Source organism: Bufo gargarizans, chromosome 9, assembly GCF_014858855.1.
Source record: "Bufo gargarizans isolate SCDJY-AF-19 chromosome 9, ASM1485885v1, whole genome shotgun sequence".
Taxonomy (NCBI): Eukaryota; Metazoa; Chordata; class Amphibia; order Anura; family Bufonidae; genus Bufo; species Bufo gargarizans.
In genome coordinates this window covers 177,492,574-177,517,047 of record NC_058088.1, presented here as the reverse complement: position 1 = coordinate 177,517,047, position 24,474 = coordinate 177,492,574, and the positions used below count along the sequence as shown (strand labels likewise).

The 24,474-nt window shown below is 45.9% G+C and overlaps 1 protein-coding gene across 1 annotated transcript in view; it reads left to right on the top strand.

Moving 5' to 3' along the window:
- LOC122946293 (putative testis-specific Y-encoded-like protein 3) overlaps positions 1-23,425 on the top strand; it is a 28,929-nt gene extending 5,504 nt beyond the window's left edge. Inside the window, exons 2-8 of the mRNA XM_044305808.1 lie at positions 2,837-3,623; positions 4,462-4,539; positions 6,084-6,195; positions 10,629-10,768; positions 13,455-13,540; positions 13,623-13,774; positions 21,160-23,425. Of these exons, the coding sequence (XP_044161743.1) occupies positions 2,895-3,623; positions 4,462-4,539; positions 6,084-6,195; positions 10,629-10,768; positions 13,455-13,540; positions 13,623-13,774; positions 21,160-21,329 (1,467 nt within the window). The 5' untranslated portion in view covers positions 2,837-2,894 and the 3' untranslated portion in view covers positions 21,330-23,425. The remainder of the gene's footprint in view (positions 1-2,836; positions 3,624-4,461; positions 4,540-6,083; positions 6,196-10,628; positions 10,769-13,454; positions 13,541-13,622; positions 13,775-21,159) is intronic.
- Positions 23,426-24,474: the final 1,049 nt, after the last annotated feature.

Genomic DNA, 24,474 nt, shown 5'->3' with positions numbered 1-24,474 from the left:
TTCACCTCACGCATTGCGCCCGTGCGGAAATCTCGCCTGTGTGAAAGGGGCCTTAGTTTCCGGAGCTGTGGCAGCCTGATCATTGGGGGTGCTGGGTGTTGGACCTCCGCCGATTTGATATCGATGACCTATTCTGTGGAGAGGCCATCAATATCTGTAGCCCGGAGGACCCCTTTAATGTTATGGCTGATCTTTGTCTATGGCAGAGACCATTTTATTTGAACCCTCCACATGCTCGTATTGACAGTAGTACTGTGTCTGTATATGTGTGCCCTGTGTATACAGGGGTGTGTGGTCACATGACACATCAGGGGGCGTGGCCTTAGAATCTGATGTTTGGATTCAGGGGTTTACAGACATTTCAGTACACAGGGAAAGCAAATATTTTATCACATGGCCTCCGTATGACATTGCTATGCAGCGATCGCCGTGGAAATGATAAAAAATAAAAATAAACACTCAAAAACAGGTGACTGGTTTGCGCTACGGATCTCTGTAATTATTTTTTCTAGCTTTCCAACACTTGTTTTGTTTTTTATGGCACTACTGTGGCATAAAAAAAGTTGCAGATAATAGCGAGAGGGGGTGTGGCCTCCTGACACCAGACAGATTTACTATCATTTATGCCAGAAAGTGGAGCCCAGATCGACGGTAGCTCACCGGCGGTGTAGATTAGAATTTCTCACGCACAGACTGCCTGGAGATGCGCCAAATGTATTAACAGCCCGTGGCTCTTAAAGGGGATTTCCGGGCTTTTAATATTGATGACCTATCCTCAGGATAGGTCAACAATATCAGATCGGTGGGTGTGCCGGGAGTCGGTCCCCCGCCGTTCTGATATTGATGACCTCTCTCCAGGATAAGTCATCAATATTAAAAGGCCGGAGAACCCCTTTAATAAATTTGGTTCATTCCGGGCTGATGGACTGGCGTTTGGAAGCCCAGTCTTGGTACATCCGCCAGTCGTTGCTATTGCACCCCCAGAGCGCCGCCTCTGAACCCATGATTCAGTGGGGGAGATTTATCAAAGCTGCTCTCAAATAAGTGGGGCAGTTCCTTATAGCAGCTTGTTTTGCAGACAGGATCACAAGACTGGTTCCATGGCACAGTTTTTGCATATGTTATCTGGCTGTTACATCCTGAGGCCCTGTGCAAATTCAACCTTAGATTGCACACACAGTATAATTCAGAGCTCTATGAGGCATCCAGAGAGGCGCAGGAGCTTGTGCTATACCTCTCTGTGCTTCCGACAGAGCTGTCTATCACATTTCTCAGTGTGCACAGTGTCTAATACAGCTGTACGGTGATGCATAGCGGCTGCGCAGGCTCCTAGCTATAGGCGGCCAACTATACCTTCTTGTGTCCAAAAACCGACTTCAATGCCTCATACACATGACCGTATCTGTATATCTGTCCGCAACCACAGATCTGTAAAATACGGACACCCTCCGTGTGCACTACGCTTTTTTCTCACACAATAGAAATAACTATTCTTGTTCACAATGTGAACCAGAACAGGACTTCTGTCATTTAGGCCTGATACACACGACCATATCCATTTTTGTGGATACCGGCCATGTGCAAGTCGCATTTTCGCTTCTGCATGTTACAAATGTCTATTCACAAAATGGACAAGAATAAGACATGTTCTATTTTTGTTTTTTTGCGGACCCGCGGAACGGACGTATGGATGCGGACAGCACACGGTGAGCTGTCTGCATCTTTTGTGGCCCCATTGAAATGAATGGATGCGCATCTGATCTGCAAAAAAAATGCGGATCGGATACGAACCGAAACCACGGTCATGTGCGTGAGGCCTTAAAAAAAACAAAACAAATGTGTGTATGGCCCCATAGAAATGAATGGGTCATTGCGCTATCCGAAAACAAATACGGTTGGGTTCAGATGTAAGCAAATTATAGGATGCTTTTAAAGGGTATGGCCATGAAGCAGTTTGTCTGTCAGCAGTTCTGAGTCTTCAAAACTGCTGTCAGCATTATTGGGAGAGCAGTACAGACAAACCTGGTGACAGAGGGCGCAACAACACCTGTACAAGACACCTGCTCAGGCTATTTTACTCCCTAAAGAAAGACTTGTGTGTATTTTTTCACATGGTCTTTTTCTAGTCCAGTGCGCTGTATCAGCAGCCTTCCCTTCTGGGTCTAGCACACAGGAAGTACCGCCCATTTCCTGAGAAGCTCCGCCCCCTCTCCCTCACCAGGAGCAGCTCCAGACTAAACTGCACATTGTGGGTACAGGACCTGTGGTGATGTCGCAGTCATGTGATCAGCCATGTGTGCGGGAGGAGTTAAAGGGGTTGTCTCATCATAGACAATAGGACCCGCACCTATACCGAGAACGGAGCCCCACAAGTGAAGGAGGGCGCACTGCGCATGCGCATCCGCCCTCCATTCATTTTCTGAGGGGGCCGCTCCCATTCACTTCTATGGGGAGCCGGCTTAGCGGTGGCCGGACCGGAGTCCTCCAGCCACCACCTTGCGGGGCTCCGTTCTGTATATAGGTGCGGTGGGACCCACACCTATAAGACAATGGGAGCATATCCTTGCGATATGCCCCCATTGTCCATGATGAGACGACCCCTTTAAGACTGTGCTGAATATGAAGTTACCTTATGTGTGGCGCATGTGTATAAAGCAGGGCTATGTAAGTGTAATGAGTGTATGGTGACGTTTTCTATTAGTAATAGGCATGTAGTAGAGCTGTGTGTGAGATGGGCATGTAACAGAGCGATGTTTGTGTGGGCACTGGGTATGGCAGCGTTAGGTGGCATAGTGTTACCTTATTAAGCACAATAATTATTGCCTTTTTTTATCAGATGATGGGCCATGTGGAGCATTGGTGAAAAACTATCCCTGCTTTGAAGACCCCTCACAATGAGCTGCCCAGAGAAGAAAGACGAGTGCTCCCCTCCATCAGCGAAACAGAGGAGAGTTTTGGAGACTGATGAAAAGAACAATGGAGTTCTTGACCTGCCAGATAGCCAGGAGGCCGAGGCTGCACAGACTTTGTGGGAGATGACCAACTGGAGAGAGAACGCCGACGATAATGAGCAGCCAGGCAATGTTATTCCGCACACTCCAGAAAATGGCACAGCAGAAGACTCTCATGCCAGACTACCTGTGTGCACACCGGAGAGGGGAGACACAGGGGAAAGTGCAACAGGAACCCCTCACATCCCTGAAGGTGGTGAAACCGGAGAGAAGAACACCACTCCATCAAAGCAAGATCCCTTAAGAAGGGATGCGGCAGGGAATGGTGACCCAGACGATCAGCGGAAAAGATCTGCCCAGCCAAACTTAGAGATAGCGGACGCAGAAGAGCCTGCTGTCCTGTCGCCTCTTTCCTCAGATTCAGAAGCGGCTGAGCATCGATCGTGCAGCGAGGGCGACGAGTGCTGCATCGTTTCTGTTGGCACCCAACCTACTAGCACCGATCGCTCCCTGCAGGCTCTGGAGTCCGTGCAGCAGGAGCTGAGGTCAGTCAATGAACGGGCGGACCGCGCTCTGCTGCAACTGAAACGGAGATACGGACAGCTCCGAAAACCGCACATCCAGAAACGCAACTCCATCATACGTACCATCCCGGGTTTTTGGGTCACTGCTGTATCCTATATAACCAGTTTATTATGCTCTTGATAACATTTTATACTTTTCCTATTTTCCTTCTTTTAACCCAGTCTCCAGGCAATCCTTACAAAGTAGTATTTGTGCAAATTACTTTTTCTCATATAGTGGGTTATATGCTTCATCCACATCTGCCTTGGAGGCTCTTTTAGACGCTTCATCACAGATTCCATCAAGATGCTGCGCAATTTTGATGGAATCTGCAGTGGAAGCTCCTAATGGAGCCTCCATGTGAATGATCCCTAAAATCCACTGTCCGAATAAAATATTTTGTGTTGCAACAGACACCATGACAGAAACCCGACTGACTCCCAGTATAGTCATTGGTGTCCGTCATATGAGGGAGAACTGTAGGAAGTTTAGCTCTTGTGACTGTAATCGCGAAGCGATAACACCCCGTTGAGATAACGTGAGACAGATCTGCTTGCACCTCATAGATCACCTAAAATGGCTGGTGATTGACATCTGTAGATATTTGATGGCACCTGCAGTTTGGCTGCATTTTGCAGTTTCGGCTGTAGAGGTGCGATCCCCATGTACAGCTGTATTAGATTGGGTTGGTTGTTCCTTCCTTTTAACGCATTAGCCTTAAACCAGGGATGCCCAACCTGTGGCTCTCCAGCTGTTGCAAAACTACAACTCCCAGCATGCCCTCATAGCTCCAGCCATGATGGAACTTGTAGTTTTGCAAAGCTGGAGGGCCGCAGGTTGGGCATTCCTGCCTTAAACCATCTTATTTTACTTCAACATAAATAAATTATGCCAGGTATATAATGCGAATTCTCCATGTATTTTCCTCAACTTCGCCCTATTTCAGTTTCTGAATCACCCCCAACTTTCTGCAATGATTGATGACCGCGACGAAGATACATTAAGCTACATGAATAATTTACAGGTAGGTGGATGTGCCCATTTTATAAATGTATTTTCTTAAAGGGGTTGTCTAGGTTCTAGATATTGATGACTTATTCTTAGATTATCAATGTCAGATACCTCCCCCACCCCTCCACTGACGGAGCTGAGGAGCTTCATCCTCTGTGTGATTTCTGGTGTCAGCACTTGCTGATTGTTAGGAATTCTGGGTGTCGGACTCTGCCAATTTGATTATAGGATAGGTCATCAATATCTGGGACCACGACAACCCCTGTCATGGAAAATAATATATCTAGATGGGACTGATAGCAGACATTTAAAGGAGTTGTCTCATCTCAGTCATTGAGGGCATGTCGTGAGCATATGCCTCCAATGTCAGATAGGTGCGGGTCCCATCTCTGGGGCCCGCAACTATCTCTAGAACTAAACACCCAACGTAGACGAGAGTGCACCGCGCATGGGCGGCAGCCGTCCATTCATTTCTTTGGTACTTTGGAAAATAGCTGTGAATGGAGAGCACGCCACGCATGCACTCTTGTTGGTTCTATTCTAGAAATAGGTGGGACCTGCACATATCATGCGTTGGCGGTAGACTTGAGTGAATCGAGCTTCGGATCATAGAGCCGAAGTCGATTCGTTCTAAGACTTTGTTTTAATGCTGTACGGAGAGCTGTCTCTGTACAGCATTGAATTCTATTGCCTCCGTGGAGGCAAAATTTGTTTCACCGGAAGTCGTGCAAGACTTCGGTGAATTAATTCTGTATTCATTTCTGCATCTTTAAAAATATCTAAAATTAGGAATCTGAAGTCTGATTTGGTACTGGCTGGTACCTCGGTACCAAACCCTACTTCAGATTGCTAATTTTAAATGTTTTTAAAGATAAATACCGAATTAATTAGCGACTTTGGGTTAAACAAATTTTGCCTTCACACAGACAATACATTTTAATGCTCCAGATCTCCATACAGCATTAAAACGAAGGGTTTTTAACGAATCGACTTCTGATCTAGGATCCAAAGCTTGATTCGCTCAGTGCTAATTGGTGGCCTATCCTACGTTATGCCACAAGTGCGTGAGGTGACACAACCCTTTTAATACTGGAAACACAGTTTTCTGTATAATTTAGGCCTTGCAATACGATTACACCACAATTCCTGCTTTTATTAAAGTGCTTCAGCATTTTTTTTTTAAACTGATGATCTATCCATCAGCATCTGATCAGCGGGGGTCCGACACCCTGCCGCGGACTTCTCGCTGTTTACCGCAGGCCCAGTGACATCAAGACTAGTATCACTGGCCTGGGCGTGGCTAAGCTCCATTCAAGTGAACAGAGCTTAGCCGCTACCAGGCCAGTGATACTAGTCATGACGTCACTGGACCTGCGGTAAACAGTGAGAAGGCCACGGCGCTCCTGCCTTCTCAAACCGCTGATCGGCGGGGGTCCCGGGTGGCGGCCCCCCGCCGATCAGATGCTGATGATCTATCCAGAGGATAGATCATCAGTTTAAAAAACTGCAGAACCCCTTTAAGTCTTCTCTATGCTAGTAACCTGCTATTTAATTTAGGTAGAGGACTTTACACACCTAAAGTCAAGCTGCAAGATAAAATTCTACTTCAACTCCAATCCTTACTTTAAGAATGATGTGATCATCAAGGAGTTTCAATATGGTTCCTCGGGTGAGTATTAGATAGAGTGGGCAGGAATTTCCATGGGACCCTCCTCTACTGTGTGCTATACTAAGTGTATTGTGAAATACGTCCCTCATGTGTCCTGGTCATTTTATTCTGCATACGTCAGCATTTCTCCCATGTCATTGATTGTAGCTACAGCAACGCTTACCACACACAAAATAATGCAGTGTCTCTTTTCTGACTGCATTGATCTATATCTCCTGTGTGATCACTGCACCATTTACACGTGGAACTGCCAGTTAGCCAAGTGAACTACCGCACTATTCACACAGGAAACTCCCTTTCCCGTGATTGGCAGGGGACTCAGCCATTAGACCCCCAACGATCATTTATTTTTCACCTGTCCTGTGGATAGTTGATAAATGTTTATGGAAACCCCCTTTAAAGGGGTGGCGTCACTTTTTGCAAATGGCATTTATCATGTAGAGAGAGTTAATACAAGACACTTACTAATATATCGAGATTGTCCATATTGCCTCCTTTGCTGGCTTCATTCGTTTTTCCATTACATTATACACTGCTTGTTTCCATGGTTATGACCCCCCTGCAATCCATCAGAAGTGGTTGTACTTGAACACTGTAGGAAAAAGCACCAGCCTATGTGTGCTTCCACGGACCTGGACACCAGAGAGGCTTGCGCTTTTTCCTATAGTATGCAAGCCCGACCACCTCTGCTGGATTGCAGGGTGGTCATAACCATGGAAACGAGCAGTGTATAATCTGATGGAAAAATGAATCGAGCCAGCAAAGGAAGCAATATGGAGAATCACAATCCATTAGTAAATGCCTTGTATTCATTTTCTCTACATGATAAATGACATGTGTGAACTATTTATTTAGGTTCTCCGGGGAGGCCATATTGGAAGCACACATTTCCTTCTCCATTTTCTGTATAGCTATAGAAGTACAGGCTGTTTACTCACAGTTAATTGACAGATAGATGTCATAGAGCATTAGGGTATGTTCACAGATGGCAGATTTGTTGCAGAAATATATGTGTCTATCCCAGTCATCCGAAAGGGATTTGGCAGAAATCCATAGTTATGCTGCAGAAAAAAACCCATTCAGATGTATGCAACACGTTTGCAACAAATCTGCCATATGAGAACATAACCCTACAATCCCCACTAAGTGATTAAGTGCATCCCCCTCCCCCAGTGACCTTACGGAGTGTTATCTATGGGTATAGTATTGGTCTCAGGGGCGGACTGGGAACCTAAAGTGGCCCTGGAAAAATAAATAAAATAAAAGTGGTCCAATATTGTAGGTAGGCACAGATTAACAGAAGGCGGCACAAAATGCCATTGTGCGGAGGGTGGAGCGGGTCACTGCAGCGTTGCTCCTGTTCACTTCACTATAGACAGCTGTGTATGGGCTCATTCACACGACTATATGAAGGAGTCCGCATCCGTTCTGCAATTTTGCAGCCACTCAAAAAGATAGAGCATGTCCTATTCTTTTCTGCAATTGCATTTTCTATCACAGTGGCGGCCATTGTGGAACACACACACGAGCCGGTAACCATGTTTTGCGGACCTAAAAAAAACCCCTACGGTCGTGGGAATGTAGCCTATTTTTTGTGCCGGAGCTACTGCAGAACTGCTGATCGGCAGGGGTGTGTGCTGCCAGACTCCCGACAATCGTATATTGATGGGCCTATCCTGAGGATAGGCCATCAATTGTAGAATCCTGGACAACCCCTTTAAGGCCCCTTGCACACGGGCGTCACGTTTTTTGTCCGGATGCGTTGCGGCAAACCTGCAAGAGTAGGCACGCAATTTCAGTCAGTCAAGGACCTTCTATTTTCATTCAGCAGGACCTGCGCTAATGTCATTGCGCTCACCATGTGGTGAGCGCGATGACGTCAGCGCAGGTCCTGCAGGAAGAAGACTGAAGACGATACTGGCTGCGTGATCAAGTGGATGAGGTGAGTTTATTTTAGTCAGACATTTTACTTAGCATTCTGTATTAAGAATGCTATTATTTTCCTTTTATAACCGTGTCAGAAGGGAAAATAAAACTGTGAATTGACTTTAATGGGGTCCGGGGTTTCTCATCCCTATTTACTAATATCATCTCCTTAGCAACCATGCGTGAAAATCGCATTGCATCGCATCTGCATTTGCTTCTGGATGCTTTGCGATTTTCACGCATTTCTATGGGGTCTGTGTTGCGTGAAAACACCAAATATAGAACATGCTGCGATTTTCACAGTTTTTGCGTGAAAAACAACGCTCATGTACACAGACCCATGGAAATGATGGGTCAGGATTCAGTGCGGGTGCTATGCGTTCATGTCACACATTGCACCCGCGCGGAATACTCTTCCGTGTGAAAGGGACCTAAGACTTTGTTTTTATATGGATAGATACGATTGATGTTTATAATGAAATGTTCCGATACCTCAATTCATATCTTGGTGTAGATTCACGTTAGTACTTAGTACATGCACTTTTATACCAGCCTGCACATTCACTTGTCTATTGAGGTAAAATAATGGTAAGAAAACACATTTTTGGGCCATTCTTCACTTTATTCTGTGTGAGGACGGATTACATTGAAACATAGCCCCGATTACAGTCCCTGTAGCTGGAATGCAGATAAATACGGCATTTACTATTTAATGAGAAAATATGAAATATGTACAAATATTTTTGTAGTAGTTAATGACAGGGAGAGGTCCATTCTTGGGATGGGCAACCTTTTGTCCCTTTGCAGGGTTTAACGGCGTCCTCTGTGGTGCTGGAGGTTATCTATCCATAAACCTTCCTCTGGTTTACCTAGAAAAATACTTCTAAATGATGTCTTGTATTTGATGCTTGTTTTGGCTAAATAGTTAGCTGTGCTTCTCCATGGAAGGATTTAGCATTTGCTTTGTCTAAATTCTTAGCAGTTCACCTAAAAATACACTGCGCTGTTAACCATCTCCAGGGCCGTTTTAACACATAGTTTCACTCAAATACGAAGCATGCCCACCACCGCCTTCTTGATAATTTTCATACTTGCCCTTCCAATGCACACATTGCATGTTCACATACCACGTGTATACAGTACACACACACAGGCAATCAGATTTATGGCTGCCCACTAAAACGGGAGCTACTTATACATAGTGGCTCTCCATCTACCACATAATGTCTATAATATATGTTTTCTTCATCCCCTTTCCCTCAGCATATCCTTCATACGTCCTACAGTCTGGATAAATGGGCATTAAAGGGGTTGTGCCAGGTTTTTAAGTTATCGAATAGCTGGCTGATTGCCGGAGGTCCGATCGTTGGGATCCCCACCGATCACGAGAATGGGGGACCTGTTCCCCCATTCTGATGGACCTGCAGGTGGTACATGCACACTCTCACTCCAATCTCTATGGGACAGCCAGAGATGGCAAAGTACTGTGCTTGGCTATCTCTAGCACTCCCACTGAGAACGAATGCACGACCTGCCACTCCATCAGGGACCCCTGTTCTTGTGATCAGACCACCAGCAATCAACACATTTTCATCTATCCTGTGGCTAGGGGATAACGTAAACCACTTGGCACAACCCCTTTTAAGAGTATCAAACTGGTGAGTGCTAAATATGTCCATCAGGGCTGTGGTCACACATGGTTTTAGCGTAGGACGCCACAACACTAATGCCTCATTCACACAGTCAGGTGTTTGGTCAGTGATTTCCATCCCCAGGTGCGGCTCTAAACACAGAACAGGTGCAGATCTTTCCCTTATACCTCATGTCTGTGGAGGTTCCAGTCCTGGTTTTGGCTCACAATCACTGACCAAAGCACTGTCGTGTGAATGAGGCTTAAAGGGAACCAGTCACCGGGATTTTGTGTATAGAGCTGAGGACATGGGTTGCTAGATGGCCGCTAGCACATCCGCAATATCCAGTCCCCATAGCTCTGTGTGCTTTTATTGTGTAAAAAAACCGATTTGATACATATGCAAATTAACCTGAGATGAGTCCTGTCCCTGACTCCTCTCACGTACAGGACTCATCTCAGGTTAATTTGCATATGTATCAAATCGTTTTTTTACACAATAAAAGCACACAGAGCTATGGGGACTGGGTATTGCGGATGTGCTAGCTGCCATCTAGCAACCCATGTCCTCAGCTCTATACACAAAATCCCGGTGACAGGTTCCCTTTAATTCCTAGAAAAATTTAACTAAAAAATACTTGAGTTTGTGCTCATCTTTGGGTGCCATACAGATTATGCTTCTTACATGCTATGTTTCCACAGTTTTTTTTCACTGTTGCAGTAAAAATTGCCATGCAAGCCATATCACATCTCTGTGTAGACAAGGCCCTAGCCACCCAACACTGTCTGCCGTATACTACTGTTAAAGTAAGACGGAAATGAAGCTGTCTTCTGTGTAACGCACTGCTCAACAATTTTCCATCTCATTTGGTTTCAGGCCGCCTCACATCTCATTCTACTCCCATTCAATGGTGGCGAGGGCAGAACCCATCTCATAGTGGCAAAAACAGTTCTACACCGAGCTTTTTCAGTTGGTTTTCTGATCACAGCTTCCCTGCTGCCGACCGCATCGCAACAGTAAGATATCACGTTTCTTCACTAAAGGCTGGAACTATGTATTCTGTCGTCTTGTAGCATGATGGACATCTGTCGTTTAACAGAAATTATCACCATTTTTACATCTTACCGCATACCTCCAGAGAGTGCTCTGTGTGTTAGAGCAATCCACTTGCAGGCAAAATAGGAGGAGAATTAATTCATCCATTTAATTCCTCCCTGTTGATGTCAGCTGCAGACAGAGAATACTAAATAGCTTGAATATCTTAGCCGGACTGGGATATACATGTGTTAGTAGTGGTACTAGCTAGTTAATAAAGTCCTGCAATTACAGCAGCCTCTGCACTGATGCAAGCTGTGTTTCTGTGTGTACTAAAAGGAGAGGGGAATTAGTGAGATGTGGAAAGTTTTAATTTGATAGAGCAGGCCAAAAGCAGCATAGACATGCAGTCTTCAAATTCACTTATAATGGCCGCAATGTTTTGTGTATAAATCCGCTGTTTATTTGCAGAATTATGCATCCATTAACTATCTAAATTTTAAGTGTAATGATTTTATGTTTTTGAATGCCTGGTGGATGTTGCTCTTGGCTTCAACTATAGAAAATCGTACTAGACAAATTATATTTCTCATTAATGTCATTGGGGGACATGCCCAGCTACCACTAGGAGGCGACACTAGATATAAAAAAGGTTGGCTCCGCCCATGTGGGCTGTACTCATAGTCACTAGGCTAATCAGCTTTAGTCTAGTGTCCATAGGAGGCAGACATGATCTGCTCTGTGTTGTTATTTTTTTTTATTTATTTTTTTGCAGGTCTTGCTGCTTTTGTTTGTAGGCCTTACAGAATTTACTTGCCCTCCAAGAAGTTCTTTTCCTTGGGTCAGGACTTCTGTCCTTTCCCGTGCATTTTTCCTCTGACAGGTTCACTGTCTCTTTTGGGACCACCATATCTTCTTGTTGGATCTGTCTTCTTCTAGATCCTTCTAGGGCATATTTCTATATGTAGTTGAGCTAGGTCACTGCCAATGGTCGCTTTCCAGCGGTGATGCGCTCCTGTTTTATCATTGGGGAGCAGGGGATCTTCCAGTTCCTTCCTCTGGCTCCCCAGTGTGCATTTGTTAACCTCTGTTTCTACGCAGGACGTCTGCCCTGCTTCCTCTCCTCCAGACTTTTCTTTTTCCACAGCCTTGGGTCGAGCTCGGTGTTTCCCTTTGCCTTTTTCTTGCATTTGGGATTTTCTGCCAGGCACTCACTTGTCCTGGGATTCTGGCAGTTTCCCACTATTTTCTCTTGGGATTCTTCCTGGTCCTGGAGCCTCTCAGCCCATACCTTTGTTTTCCTATCTCCCATTTTATGATATGTCCTCTCCTGGTCCTGTTGGGTCACATCGTTCTCCTGCACCTGTGCGCCCAATTTTTTGCATGAGATTTCCTTCCCACCCTCGGGAACTGACTTTGGGACATCCCATGGCGCTGTGTCCCCCAATGACATTAACAAGAAAATTGGATTTTTGTACCTACCGTAAAATCCCTTTCTCTTTCAATGCATTGTGGGACACAGATCCCTCCCTCTGTTTTTACTTGACTTGTTGGTTCTTTGCTTCTGTTTCTCTCTCCTACTGCTATTGGTACAAACTGATTAGCCTAGTGTCTGTGGAGAGGGTACAGCCCACCTGGGCGGAGCCAACGCTTTTTTCTTTTGCTAGTGTAGCCTCCTAGTGGCAGCTGGACATATACCCATAATGCTGTGTCCCCCAATGCATTGAACGAGAAAGGGATTTTACGGTAAGTACAAAAATCCAATTTTGCCAGAACTTATTCACTTTTTGCCTATCCTGTTGGTACACCCCAGAACTCTGCTTGTATCAGCGCTGAGCCTGCTGTAATCTCAGGACTCTGTCGTGGCCTTACCTGTACTCGGGCTGCTTCGTCCTATCCGTAACATGGCAGATATTGATAGCTTCCTGTTGGTGAATAAGCACAAAGGGGTGAGCACTGAAGGGATAGGCACCAAAAGGAACTTTACAGGAAATTCAAAGAACATTTAAGTTTTCATTTTTCACTGGAGGTATGCGTTCAAGAGGTTTGGTGCAGGTATATTTCTTGTTGTTATATTTAAAGTGTACTTAAACTTACAACTAAACTGTATTAAAACCTATTGTAAATGAGCTGAAAATAATATTTGTAACATACTTTTTACTTCTTTTTTTGTTTTCCCAGTTAATTAGGCACCTGACGTTCAGTTGCTTATGGCGCTTTGCAATGTGTACGCTCGCACAGCGCTGTGTACTGGTGTACAAATTCCCATGGGAATGCACTAGTCGCTGTACAGGATGGAGCATCACTGCTCCTGCCTATACCAGTCTCACTTACCTAAAGCCTGGCATAGTTGTGCTATGTCAGGCTTTAGCAGAGTGGGCACAGGCATGGGGAGTGATGTGCTGTGTGAGCTCCTGCTAATATCCTGGATACCACATCGATACAGGCTGTTAGTGGAGCTGATCGGTGTGGGCCCCCACCAATCAGATATTGATGACCTATCCTTAGGATTAGGTCATCAATATCTAAATTTAAAAAACAAAAAATAAAAATAAAAACTTTAACATGCACAAAAAAAATCTTTCCTTCACTGTACATATGTGCACATTAATAAGTAGTGTTTGAGATCGCAGACTGATTTGTAACCGTTGCGTTTATTTCTTTTAGATAATCAAAGAAGACCTGTGGCCCAATCCTTTGCAGTATTACCTTATTGGTGAGGGCGAAAGTGACGATCATCCGGCTGAGGACAGGTTGGTAGTGAGATATTAGTGGACTATTTCTGTACATCGCCTTCTGTTGTGAGCATCAAGGTTGTTTTTTGCGCTTTTATAGCGATCCAGACAACACAGATGATTGTGTTGTCATTGTTGACGACGATGATGACGACGACGACGAGGAAGATGCAGTAGAAGAGAATGAGGAAGATGATGATGATGAAAATGATGTGCATGAAATATCTGATAATACAGAAAAGCACACAGAAGGTAAGTCTTGAAACACTCTAGCTGAGGTTCTACATCATGTTCAACCTATGCTGCATCTGACAGTACTATACAGTACTATATTTGTACTATAACAAAGCATTGGGGATCCAGGAGTCCTGCTGCTCATTTTTCACCGCTACCTCTCCCAATCTCCTCCATACACATGCATGCTTGGTTTTACCCAAAGTATGCATGTGTTCTGAGTAGGGAGAGGGGTGTAGGCTGCTGCCTGAACACCTTTTGGCGATTGCTTATCGCCATGAGTACTAAAGGATCTGACATGTTGAAAATACAACAACCATTTCTGTCCCCAGACAGAAAGACAGCCGGGGGACACCCCGGGCACATTAGTCTTCCTGTCCTGCTAAAATCAGCAGGTTCAGCCAATATTACTCTGATGTGTATTGTCAGCTCTAAAAGGGGTTGTCCAGGATTGGGGTGCATTCACACAACCGTATGTATTTTGCAGTCCGCAAAACGTTGCATCGTCCGTGTTGCAAACGTGTATTTTTTTTGCAGATCCATTGTAACAATGCCTAATCTTGTCTGCAAAACGGACAAAAATAGGACATGTTCTATCTTTATTTTGTGGAACCAGGGAACGGACATACGGATGCGGACAGAATACATTGTGCTCTCCACATTTTTTGCTGCACCATTGAAATGATTGGGAGCAAAACTATGATGGTGTGAATGGGGCCTTAGACAAAGATGGCTGCTTTATTCAACAAACAGCTTTATTCAACAAACAGACAGGTCTGGTATTGCAGCTCAGTTCCATTGACTTGAATGGGGCTGGGCTGTCATACCACATGCAACCGGTGGACAGGGGTGGTGTTATGTTTACAAGAAAGCAGCCATCTTTTTCTAATCTTTGACAGCGCCTTTAATGGTACTATTTGTAAATTACAAGCATTATATTAATAATCACCTAATAATAATTATATTAATAATCACCTTATGCATAGTTGCCAAGGTGTTGTACACCTTTGGGGGCAATTATAATTTTGATAATGCATTTTATTTATTTTGAGCTCAAAATATATATATTTTTTAAATTGGTCTTTATAAAAAATATGGCTTCCTTTTTTCTCTACAGAGCTGAGATGCTCTAGTACAGCGGTCCCCAACCGCCGTGCAGCGGCGATCAGGGCTGTCTTTAACACGGTACTAATGAAGTGCTTCTATTATGGAAGTGCTTCATTAGTACAGGAGGACCAGGAAGCGGTGAAGGATCTGTCCTCACCGCTCCCTGGTCCTCGGCTCGGCTGTGCAGGGCTGCACACAGCGTGAGGTCGCTCTGTTGCTTCACACTGTGCGCCGCGATACACAGCCGACAGCAGAATGAAGAGGATCGCGATGGTGACCAGGAGCAGGAGAGGTAAGTGTTTATTTTTATTTTTATTTGCACTGGGGGCTGACATAAGGGCTGATGGCTGACATGGGGGCATTGGGGGGCTGATGGCTGACATGGGGGGGGGGAGGCTGATAGATGGCTAAAGGTTAGGGGGGTTGATTCTGAGGCATTGGGGGTCTGATTGCTGGTCTGACCTGAGGTGTAATGAAAAAATTAGATTTTTTGTACTCACCGTAAAATACTTTTCTCGTAGTAGGCATTGGGGGACACAGCACCATGGGTATATGTCCAACTACCACTAGGAGGCACTAGACACAAAAAATGTTGGCTCCTCCCAGGTGGGCTATACCCTCTCCACAGGTACGAAGCTATTCAGTTTGTACCAAAAGCAGTAGGAGAGAGAAGAAACGCAAGGAACCAACAACTCCCGTACTGGGAAAGATCAAGAGACCAGCCCAGAGAAGCGGAAGTAAAAACATAGGGTGGGATCTGTGTCCCCCAATGCCTACTACGAGAAAAGGATTTTACGGCGAGTACAAAAAATCAAATTTTCTCGTGCATGGCATTGGGGGACACAGCACCATGGGACGTCCCAAAGCAGTCCCTGGGGGTTGGAAAAGAACAGCCATGCCACCGGTTGGGCATACAGGTGCAGGAGAACCATGTGACCCAACAGGAAAAAATACGGAATGGGCAAAAGGTTCCATAACAAGGATGAAACCTCAAGGAAGAAGCAGTGAAGACTGCCAGCACCCCAGGACAAATGCCTGGAAGAAAATCACAAATGCAAGAAGGCGGCAAAAGGGAACACCGAGCTCAGCCAAGGGCTGGAGAAAAAATTAGGACAGCACCGCGTGTTGGAACTACCTAACGCTCTAAATTGTCTCAGACCCAAAGAGCGAAAAAACCTGTGGCCAACCCCTGACAGGCCAGGGGAGAAGGGAAACAAAGAAGCACTGGAAGCCAAACGAGTGAGGAAAGCCATAGCAAGGCTCACATGTGAAGGACAGGTGATGAAGTTAAGCGCCCTATTTAAAAGGTGAAAACCCCAAGCTGCTAGGTGAAACCGCCAATCCTTGGAGAAGGAGGGGGTTGTAGATAAAGGCCAGGAAAAGAATATAAGACCTGCGTCCCAAAAACAGGAGATGAGGCACGAGCCTCTGAAAACAAGATATCACTGTGAAGCGTAAGACCAGAGGAAACTCTGGGCATGTGAAGTATCAGGGAAAAAAGGAACCAGATACAGGCCCAGGAAGTCTCCGCAGGGACACACTGGACTGAGAGACATGGGAGTAGAAGGAGAGTACTCCAAACAGCCTGAGGAGGAAAGGTTCTACAACAGGAGGAGGTCCCTCCCGAAGGAGACCATACGGCGGAATTGCAAACCGTAGCACTAAACCACTCAATACCAGGTACTTGACATGGGAGGATGGGAAAAGAGACACGAATCCCAAGAGGACCACAAGGCTATTGGAACCCATAAAGGGAACAATCAACCCAGGCCCCCCCCCCCCCCCCCCAAAAAAAAACAAACAAAAAACCAACAAACGATTGTCATGCAGAACCTGAGTGGTCAAATGAACAGGGACAGGGACTCCAGAAAGAAGTACCCGGTATGGGCTAACAAGGAACCAGGAGCTGAACCACCAGAAGACAACGCAAGCCAGAATATCCAGGAAAGGTGAAATGAAACTACCATAGGGGAAGGGAACATTGGCCATGGACAACTAGCCATTCCAAGAATAGTGACTAGCAAACTGTATACATTGTACCAGAGAGGGCAAGTACAGCAGCTCGGGATGTACCACTAAATCGACAGACATCCATATGCATAAGGAATGCAGAAGTCGCCATGAAAAAAACAGGTGAGACTACACAGAAATGCAGAAACCAGCTGCAACCGGCATACTGAAAACTCCCAGGGGGGAGAAAGTACCTGACAGATGCAGATGACGGCAAGGTCCAAGGGGACTGCCCCTCTGTCATGTAGTACAACTAAGCAGAGAATATAAGGGAATACCGAGAACACCTGGACCCAGAAGGAACTACGGGACCCTGTCCGATGCCAGAGCATTCAGCTGAAAATTCACCTACCAGATAGGTGTGTGGCGCTCAGTGGTCCTGTCCCTGACCCGTCAGGGAGGACGTCCAGCGACGATAAATGCCGTTGACCCCAGAAGGATTCCTTGTGGCGGAGTACATCCAGCGATGACCGAAAACTGCTGCAGCAGCCGGTGCTCACCAAGCTACGTGCCCCAACAAGGTAGAATATCCAGTGGAGATCCCTGTACTCCACCAGGAATGGGCCGCTCTGTAATAGGAAACACTGCGAGTACTCCTCTATAACATGGGATAACGCGGAGCGCAGCATACCATAGTACCTTATAGAGATGGCAAGAGCAACCCTAGCACAAAGGCCAACAAACCACCTGGCCATTGTGTAGGGAGTGTGGTTGTATGTGACCACCCGCCAGATCAGAACAGATCAGCCATATACTGGAGCTACCAGAAGTAGCACTAGACCAACAAGGTGGGGGTTGGGCTGGCCCACCCCTGACAGATATGGTAACCATGCACATGCTGAACCAGGATGGCCTGTTGTAGACAGTGCCTTGAGAAGTACAAGGAGACCATTGAGCACAACAGTAACGGAGTGGCAGATGTATGGAAGAACCAAAAGGATGGAACCAACATACGCAGCACAGATAGAACCCGGGGGCAGAAAGCACCCAGTAATACAGAAACTGTATGGACCACAGATTGTACCATAGGGCCCAGCACTTGGGGTACTACAAACACACGCTTAAAACATAGGTAAAGTGGCTGCATGTTGCCTTCTAAGGAGAGTGGAAACATAGCCACAGCATCTGGGAATGCGACAGCATTTGGAGGGTACAGGTACTCAACCTGTAAAGTAGAAATATGGCTGTGTAGTGCAGAGATACAACCAGACAGGTGTAATGGGTACAGCATCTGGAGATGGTAGAGGTACTAAATTTAAGAGAGCAGGTCTCCCCTTCGGAGCAATGTGGCCACATGGTGCACCCTAGAACCAGAGAGGTGCAACAGCTACCGTTTTAACAATAGTAGCTATATTCCCCCTGGGAAGGGGAAAATAGGGCCGCACGGTACCACAAAGAACAAGACGGGTGCAAACTACAATCGGGTAGGTGCAATGGCAACTGAAATCGCCTGAAAAAAAGGGAAACGGGGCCACATAGTACACCATAGAGTCAGACAGGTGTAACTGCTGCAGCATCAGAGACGGTGCAGGAACTCTACCTATGAAGGGAGTAAGATGGCTGTTTGGTGCACACTATGATGAGGTAGGTGCAATGGCCACGGCAATTGGAGGAGGCCTCAATATCTCGTCCGGTAAGGGAGAGAAAATGCCACATGGTACACCATAAGGCCAGACAGGAGCAACGGCTACATCATCCGGAGATGGTGCAGGTACTCTACCTATGAAGGGATCAAGGTGGCAGCTTGGTGCCCACTAGAACCAGACAGAGGCAATTCTACGGCAATTAAAAGTGGCCTCTATATCTCGCCCGTAGGGAGAAATGTTGCCGCATGGAACACAATAAAGCCCGTCAGGGGTATTGGCTACAGCATCTGGAGATGGCGTAGGTACTCTACCTATGAAGGGAGCAAAATGGCTGGGAACAGACAGGTGCAATTGCTACGGCAATTGAAGGCGGTCTGTATATCTCGCCCGGAAGGGAGAAAGTGCTGCATGGAACACCATAGAGCCAGTCAGAACTAATGGCTTCAGCATCTGGAGTAGGTGTAGGTACTCTACCTATGATGGGAGCAAGGTGGCTGGAAACAGACAGATATAATTGCTTTTTACTCACCAACCTACAGGAGGCGTTTGCCTGAGCTAACAGCTTGCCTAGAACAGGGACCCCCTGTAATGAGGTAGAGTGGCGAACACCAGCACCAGGATGGGGACTCGGTGGAAGCACACTCAAATGTGTAGAGCATAGCCCCTAGTATAGGGGAACCAGGAAGGCTTGTCAGGTACAGCCTATGGCAGTGGTGCAGGTACCCCCATGTTAAGGAGAAGGCGTAAGTACCAGAGACACCACGTAGGTGACTCAGTATGCTAAACACGGGGACGGCTGCCTTACCTGTGCGGTTGAATACCTGTGTAGTCAGGGGAGCGCCATCCGAAAATCCACTAGAGTGGATACCAACCCTGGGAAGGAGAGGTTCCTCCGTGCACGTTAGTCTTGACCTCCCAGAGGGCTTCTGTATGGAGGAAGACCGCCTGATGCTCTGTTCCGAGGGAATCGGTGCAGAGGTGTCCCCAGAGACAACGGATGGGGTGACAGGAAAGGATTCGTCACCAGCCTCAGGCCTGTCCTAGGGAGGACCCGAGGAGCGGTGGAACCCCACCCGAGGTTGTACTGTGAGCTACCCCTTGCCGGACCCGGTATCTGAGCATGCCCCATCTGCAGAGAGGACCCTGGGAGGGCAGAGGTGGCCACAATTTGGATAGGTAGCCAGGGATTGGGAGAGTCGGACAAGGATTCCCATGGCTTTCACAAGGAGGGAGACCATTCAGGGGGGACCTACACAAAAGGATTGGTCAGGGGACACGATGGGGTCTGGGAAGAGGTACTGCACACAAGCAGGAACAGGCTGACCGCATGGCAGCCTTCGTAGACAGCGGACGCACGTGACAACACGTGGCGATCCGAGGAGAGGCTGGGAGAGGAGACCCTCATAAAGCAGCCAGCAGAGGCTGTCTTATCTGGACCCGGATGCCATGTTCCCCAAAGAGGTGCTGCAGCAGCTATAGAGAGGTGGTCAGGAGGGCTGCAGGAGAAATGAAGCAATTGAGGGTGGGGTGGGGGGTTAGCCATCCCCTCCAACAGAAAACCCACCGGGGGGGCAACTAAAGTGGAACACGATGGAGCCCCAGCCTGCAGCAGGTATAACAGTGGAGGTCACGAGACCTGCAGAAGAGAGAAAAAAAGAATAAAAAAATAAACAGCAGGACAGGTCTGCCTCCTACAGACACTAGACTAAAACTGAATAGCCTCGTGCCTGTGGAGAGGGTATAGCCCACCTGGGAGGAGCCAACACTTTTTGTGTCTAGTGCCTCCTAGTGGTAGTTGGACATATACCCATGGTGCTGTGTCCCCCAATGCCATGCACGAGAAATATTTTTTTCTTATTGTTCTACTCTAAAACCTAGGTGCATCTTATATAAATACGGTACAGTGCAGCAGAGACCCTAGTCAGTTTAGGCTACTTTCACACTAGCGTTGTTTGAATCCGGCGTTCAATTCCGACACCGGAACTGCCCGCCGGATCCGGAAAAACGGGTGAAAACTGATTACATTTGAATCCTGATCAGGCTTTCGATCACAATGGAAAAATGCATTGGAAAAAACGGATCCGCCATTTATGGACTTTTTTTTCCTATTTTTCGAGTTTAACATGTAAAAGCCGGATCCGTTTTGACTGAACACACGGCGCCGGATCTGGCGTTAATGCAAGTCAATGGGAAAAAAGCCTGATCAGGCGTTCAGTCAAAGTGTTCAGGATTTTTGGCCGGAGGTAAAAATACTGCATTCTACGTTTTTCTGAAAAGCCTGATCAGTCAAAAAGACTGAACAGAAGACATCCTGATGCATCCTGAAGGACGGACTCTCCATTCAGAATGCATTAGGATAAAACTGATCAGTTCTTTTCCGGATTTGAGCCCCTAGGACGGAACTCAGCGCCGGAAAAGAAAAACGCTAGTGTGAAAGTAGCCTTATATAGTCGTTATATAGTGTTATATATTTTAATTTGTTATGCGCGTGAATCAGTCAGCGCCGACTAGCATCACCAAAAAAAAGATTTTATTAGCCAAAAAATTTGTAAAATGCAATCATAAAAAAATTGCCTCCAAAGGTGTACATAGCCTTTTAGTTTAAGTACTTGTGAAATTGACAATGATTTTGTTTCCTAGTATAGATTGGATGCATTGTGATACAGATGTCATTAAGTACTTTCCTTACCTGCTCTTCAGGTACGGATAACGACGACGACGACGACGACGATGATGATGAGGAAGATTTGGAGGAAGAATCTGTCCCGGAGGAGCTGGTGGAGTCCACCGTTGTTGATGAGACAGATAACATTGTGTTGGATGCAGATGACTCAGAAAACTCCTCAGAAGAAGGTGGCGACTCTGAATAGGATGCAAGGACGACTTTTGAGTAGCTAAATCATTAGTAGGCGCAGGGAATCCTTCACCCCACTAGAAGGCGAGTTGCACTACAGGGAGTAAGGTTTGTAGGAAACTTGTTAAATTCCACTGGCATGGGAAAAACATACAGCTACCCTGGCGAGGCCTCTCTTGCCCAGCACCACAAGCATGTCTGATCAGGGGCAACCCATTTATACGCTTGTCTAGTTAACGTAGTGGGGAAGTGGACATCTGCTTCTACCCCATTGCAGTATCCATAGCATTTGCACTGCAAAGTAGGCACACAGGAGCCATATAGGAATCTTAAAATACTGGATTTGTCGAGGTTGTACTCTTAATTTAAAAAAAAAAGAGCAAAGCTATTTTATCAGTAAATTTTAAGTGTGTTCTTTTTTTAGATAAATAGATATTTACATTTTTTATAATTCAGGGGTTTTCTTTTTCTCTTTTTTTTTTTTTTTTTTTTTTAAAGCTGCAAATATTACATTGGCACCAATGCGTGCCAGCAAAAAAGAGTAAGCGGAAGAGAAAAGATAACCGTAGAGCTCTGCAGGCAACCTTTTTTTTTTTTCCTTTTCTTGCACTACTACACAGAGAAGATTTTTGTAGTAATGCAGGGTTGGTCCTTTCATCGATCATTTATATTTATTGCGCCATTCCACGTCTGTGCCGTCTGCTGTGGACCTCAATTATATTTTTCCACGACAAGCTTCAAGTCTCTGTCTTTACCCGGCCCGACGTTGCCCTCACGTGGACCACACCTTTGAAAACCTCAGTCTTGTCTTACTCCATTGACACTCAGCAAAGCTGTGTTTCTTCTAGCACAATAGTGTGTACACTGGCTTACTGTGTATGTGTGTATTTATAGAAAGAGAGGTGATTGCACAGGAACTTGGAAGACCATTCTGCTTGCGTGCTTAGTGGCGTGCGACGCAGCCAGCAGTTCAACGCTTTGGAAATTTAACCTCTAAGCTCCGTACCAGAGCACAATCCTGCTTTTATGTTTTCTCTCATACGCAATGGTATTTTTTAATTTTTTTTATTTTAGCTGCGACCTATCTCTCAGTGGTTCCATTTCTGTGCAGGCCACATTTTATCGAAATGCGACGATACTGCACCCTGGTGGCAGCTATGCGGTCTTACAGACACAAGTCGCTTTGGCACGAAAGCTGCATATCTGAGCAACGCGATATCTATTCTTTCACATACATAAGCGCCCGGTAGGATTTGCTTATCCCATCATTTAATCCCACTGGAAGGGGGCATCCGCATCTGCACATAACACTGGCCAGCACGGTTGATGGTGTTTCTATTTTCACCGTATGTCATGTCTTTTTTATTGTAATGCACTCCAAGGCAAATTCGGTTGTCAGGAGGCGTCAAAACAAATAAGGTTTGCATCATTGTGGGGGAGGGCGATGCTTCGGTGTCTTAAGGATTTAGCGATAGTCGTTCAGTTTAGAAACTGCGCAACAGAAATTTTGGGGTAGAAGTTGCAAAATGCTTCATTTTCTGCTGCTAGGCAGTGTAATGCTCAGGATTATAGTGCACTGATTACCTTTAGGACAGCCTATTCTTTCCATATTGTATCTTTCTTAGAAACCTGCACTGTAAAGGTTAACACCTGCATAGTCATAGTATAGAAATGAGAATAGATTTTACCCTGTTCTTGATAGATTTCTACTAGTCTTCTCTTCATTGTGAAATAGGCTACCTGTGTAGCTGCTGATTAGGTTTCCTTTCTCCTGCTGTTACTGGAAGACATTTGCTAGGAACGTGGAGAATACGACCTCTCTTCTTTACCGGTATGTCATTCTCCATCCTGGCTGGGATTATACTTATAGGGCAAATGGCTTTCCTCACTTCGTATTCACACCGGGAGGTGTATTCTGCTGTACCTTTCCAAGATAGGCCTGTGACCTCATCCAGAAGAATGACACAAAGAAGTCTCTAGGAATTTCTGTTTGCTGAATAATTATGTAGTGTGGCACATGTGAAGTTACCCAAAAACCGCAGCACCCTTAAAGGGCATCTGTCAGTAGGTTTGTCCCTCTGACACTGGCTGACCTGTTACATGTGCGCTTGGCAGCTGAAGGCATCTGTGTTGGTCCCATGTCCATATGTACCCGCATGGCTGAGAAAAATGATGCTTTATTATATGCAAATGAGCCTCTAGGAGCAACGGGGGCGTTGTCGTTACACCTAGAGGCTCTGCTCTCTCTGCAACTGCCGCGCCCTCTGCACTTTGACAGAGCCAGGAAGACGGGATGACGTTTACGCAGCTTGGCCCAGTCAGAGGGCGCAGCAGTTGCAGAGAGAGCAGAACCTCTAGGTGTAATGGCAACGCCCCCTTTGCTCCTAGAGGCTCATTTGCATATACGAAAACATCATTTTGCTCAGCAATGCAGGCACATATGAACATGGGACCAACACAGATGCCTTCAGCTGCCAAGTGCACACGTAACAGGTCAGCCAGTGTCATAGGTACAAAACTGCTGACAGATGCCCTTTAAAGCATAGATTTGCCTTTGAACATGTTTTCACATATTTAAAATGATATATAGGAAGGCGAATAACTGGTGCAAAACTTTGCATTACTTATTCCCTACTGATTTTGAGTTACAGCTGGTGTTATAGCCCGTCATCATTGGCATTCACAGTTCTGCTGATCGCTGAGCTAAAGGCTTCAAGTATCCCCTGCTGGTTCATTGTGTGCACGCAGCTTGTTTTGCTGATATTTAGACACGGTAGTATACTCTTTATATCAGAAACTGCACCGTTATCTGATCTAGAAGAAAAAACACCTCCACTTCTCTTCAGTTACAGTGGGTGTCTAGCCTCACTTTCCAACCTGATCTGATATTGGTCGCGGAGAGACACTTCAGCCTCCCAGGCTTCACAGGTACAGAGGCAACTGTCCGCCGCCCTGCAGATATTGTGTACCTCATGTCCTCTTAGTCTTGTCCTAATAGGGACATGTGCTCAATGCTTGCCTCGGTATCTCTCCATGCCCAATGTTAGATCGCTGTATTTTCAGTGTATATTGTTCCTTTAAAGGGAGTGTGTCACCTATAATTTTTTTTTCTGCCAGTTAGAACCAGATCCTTTTATTCTAATCTGTAGAATTATATTTTT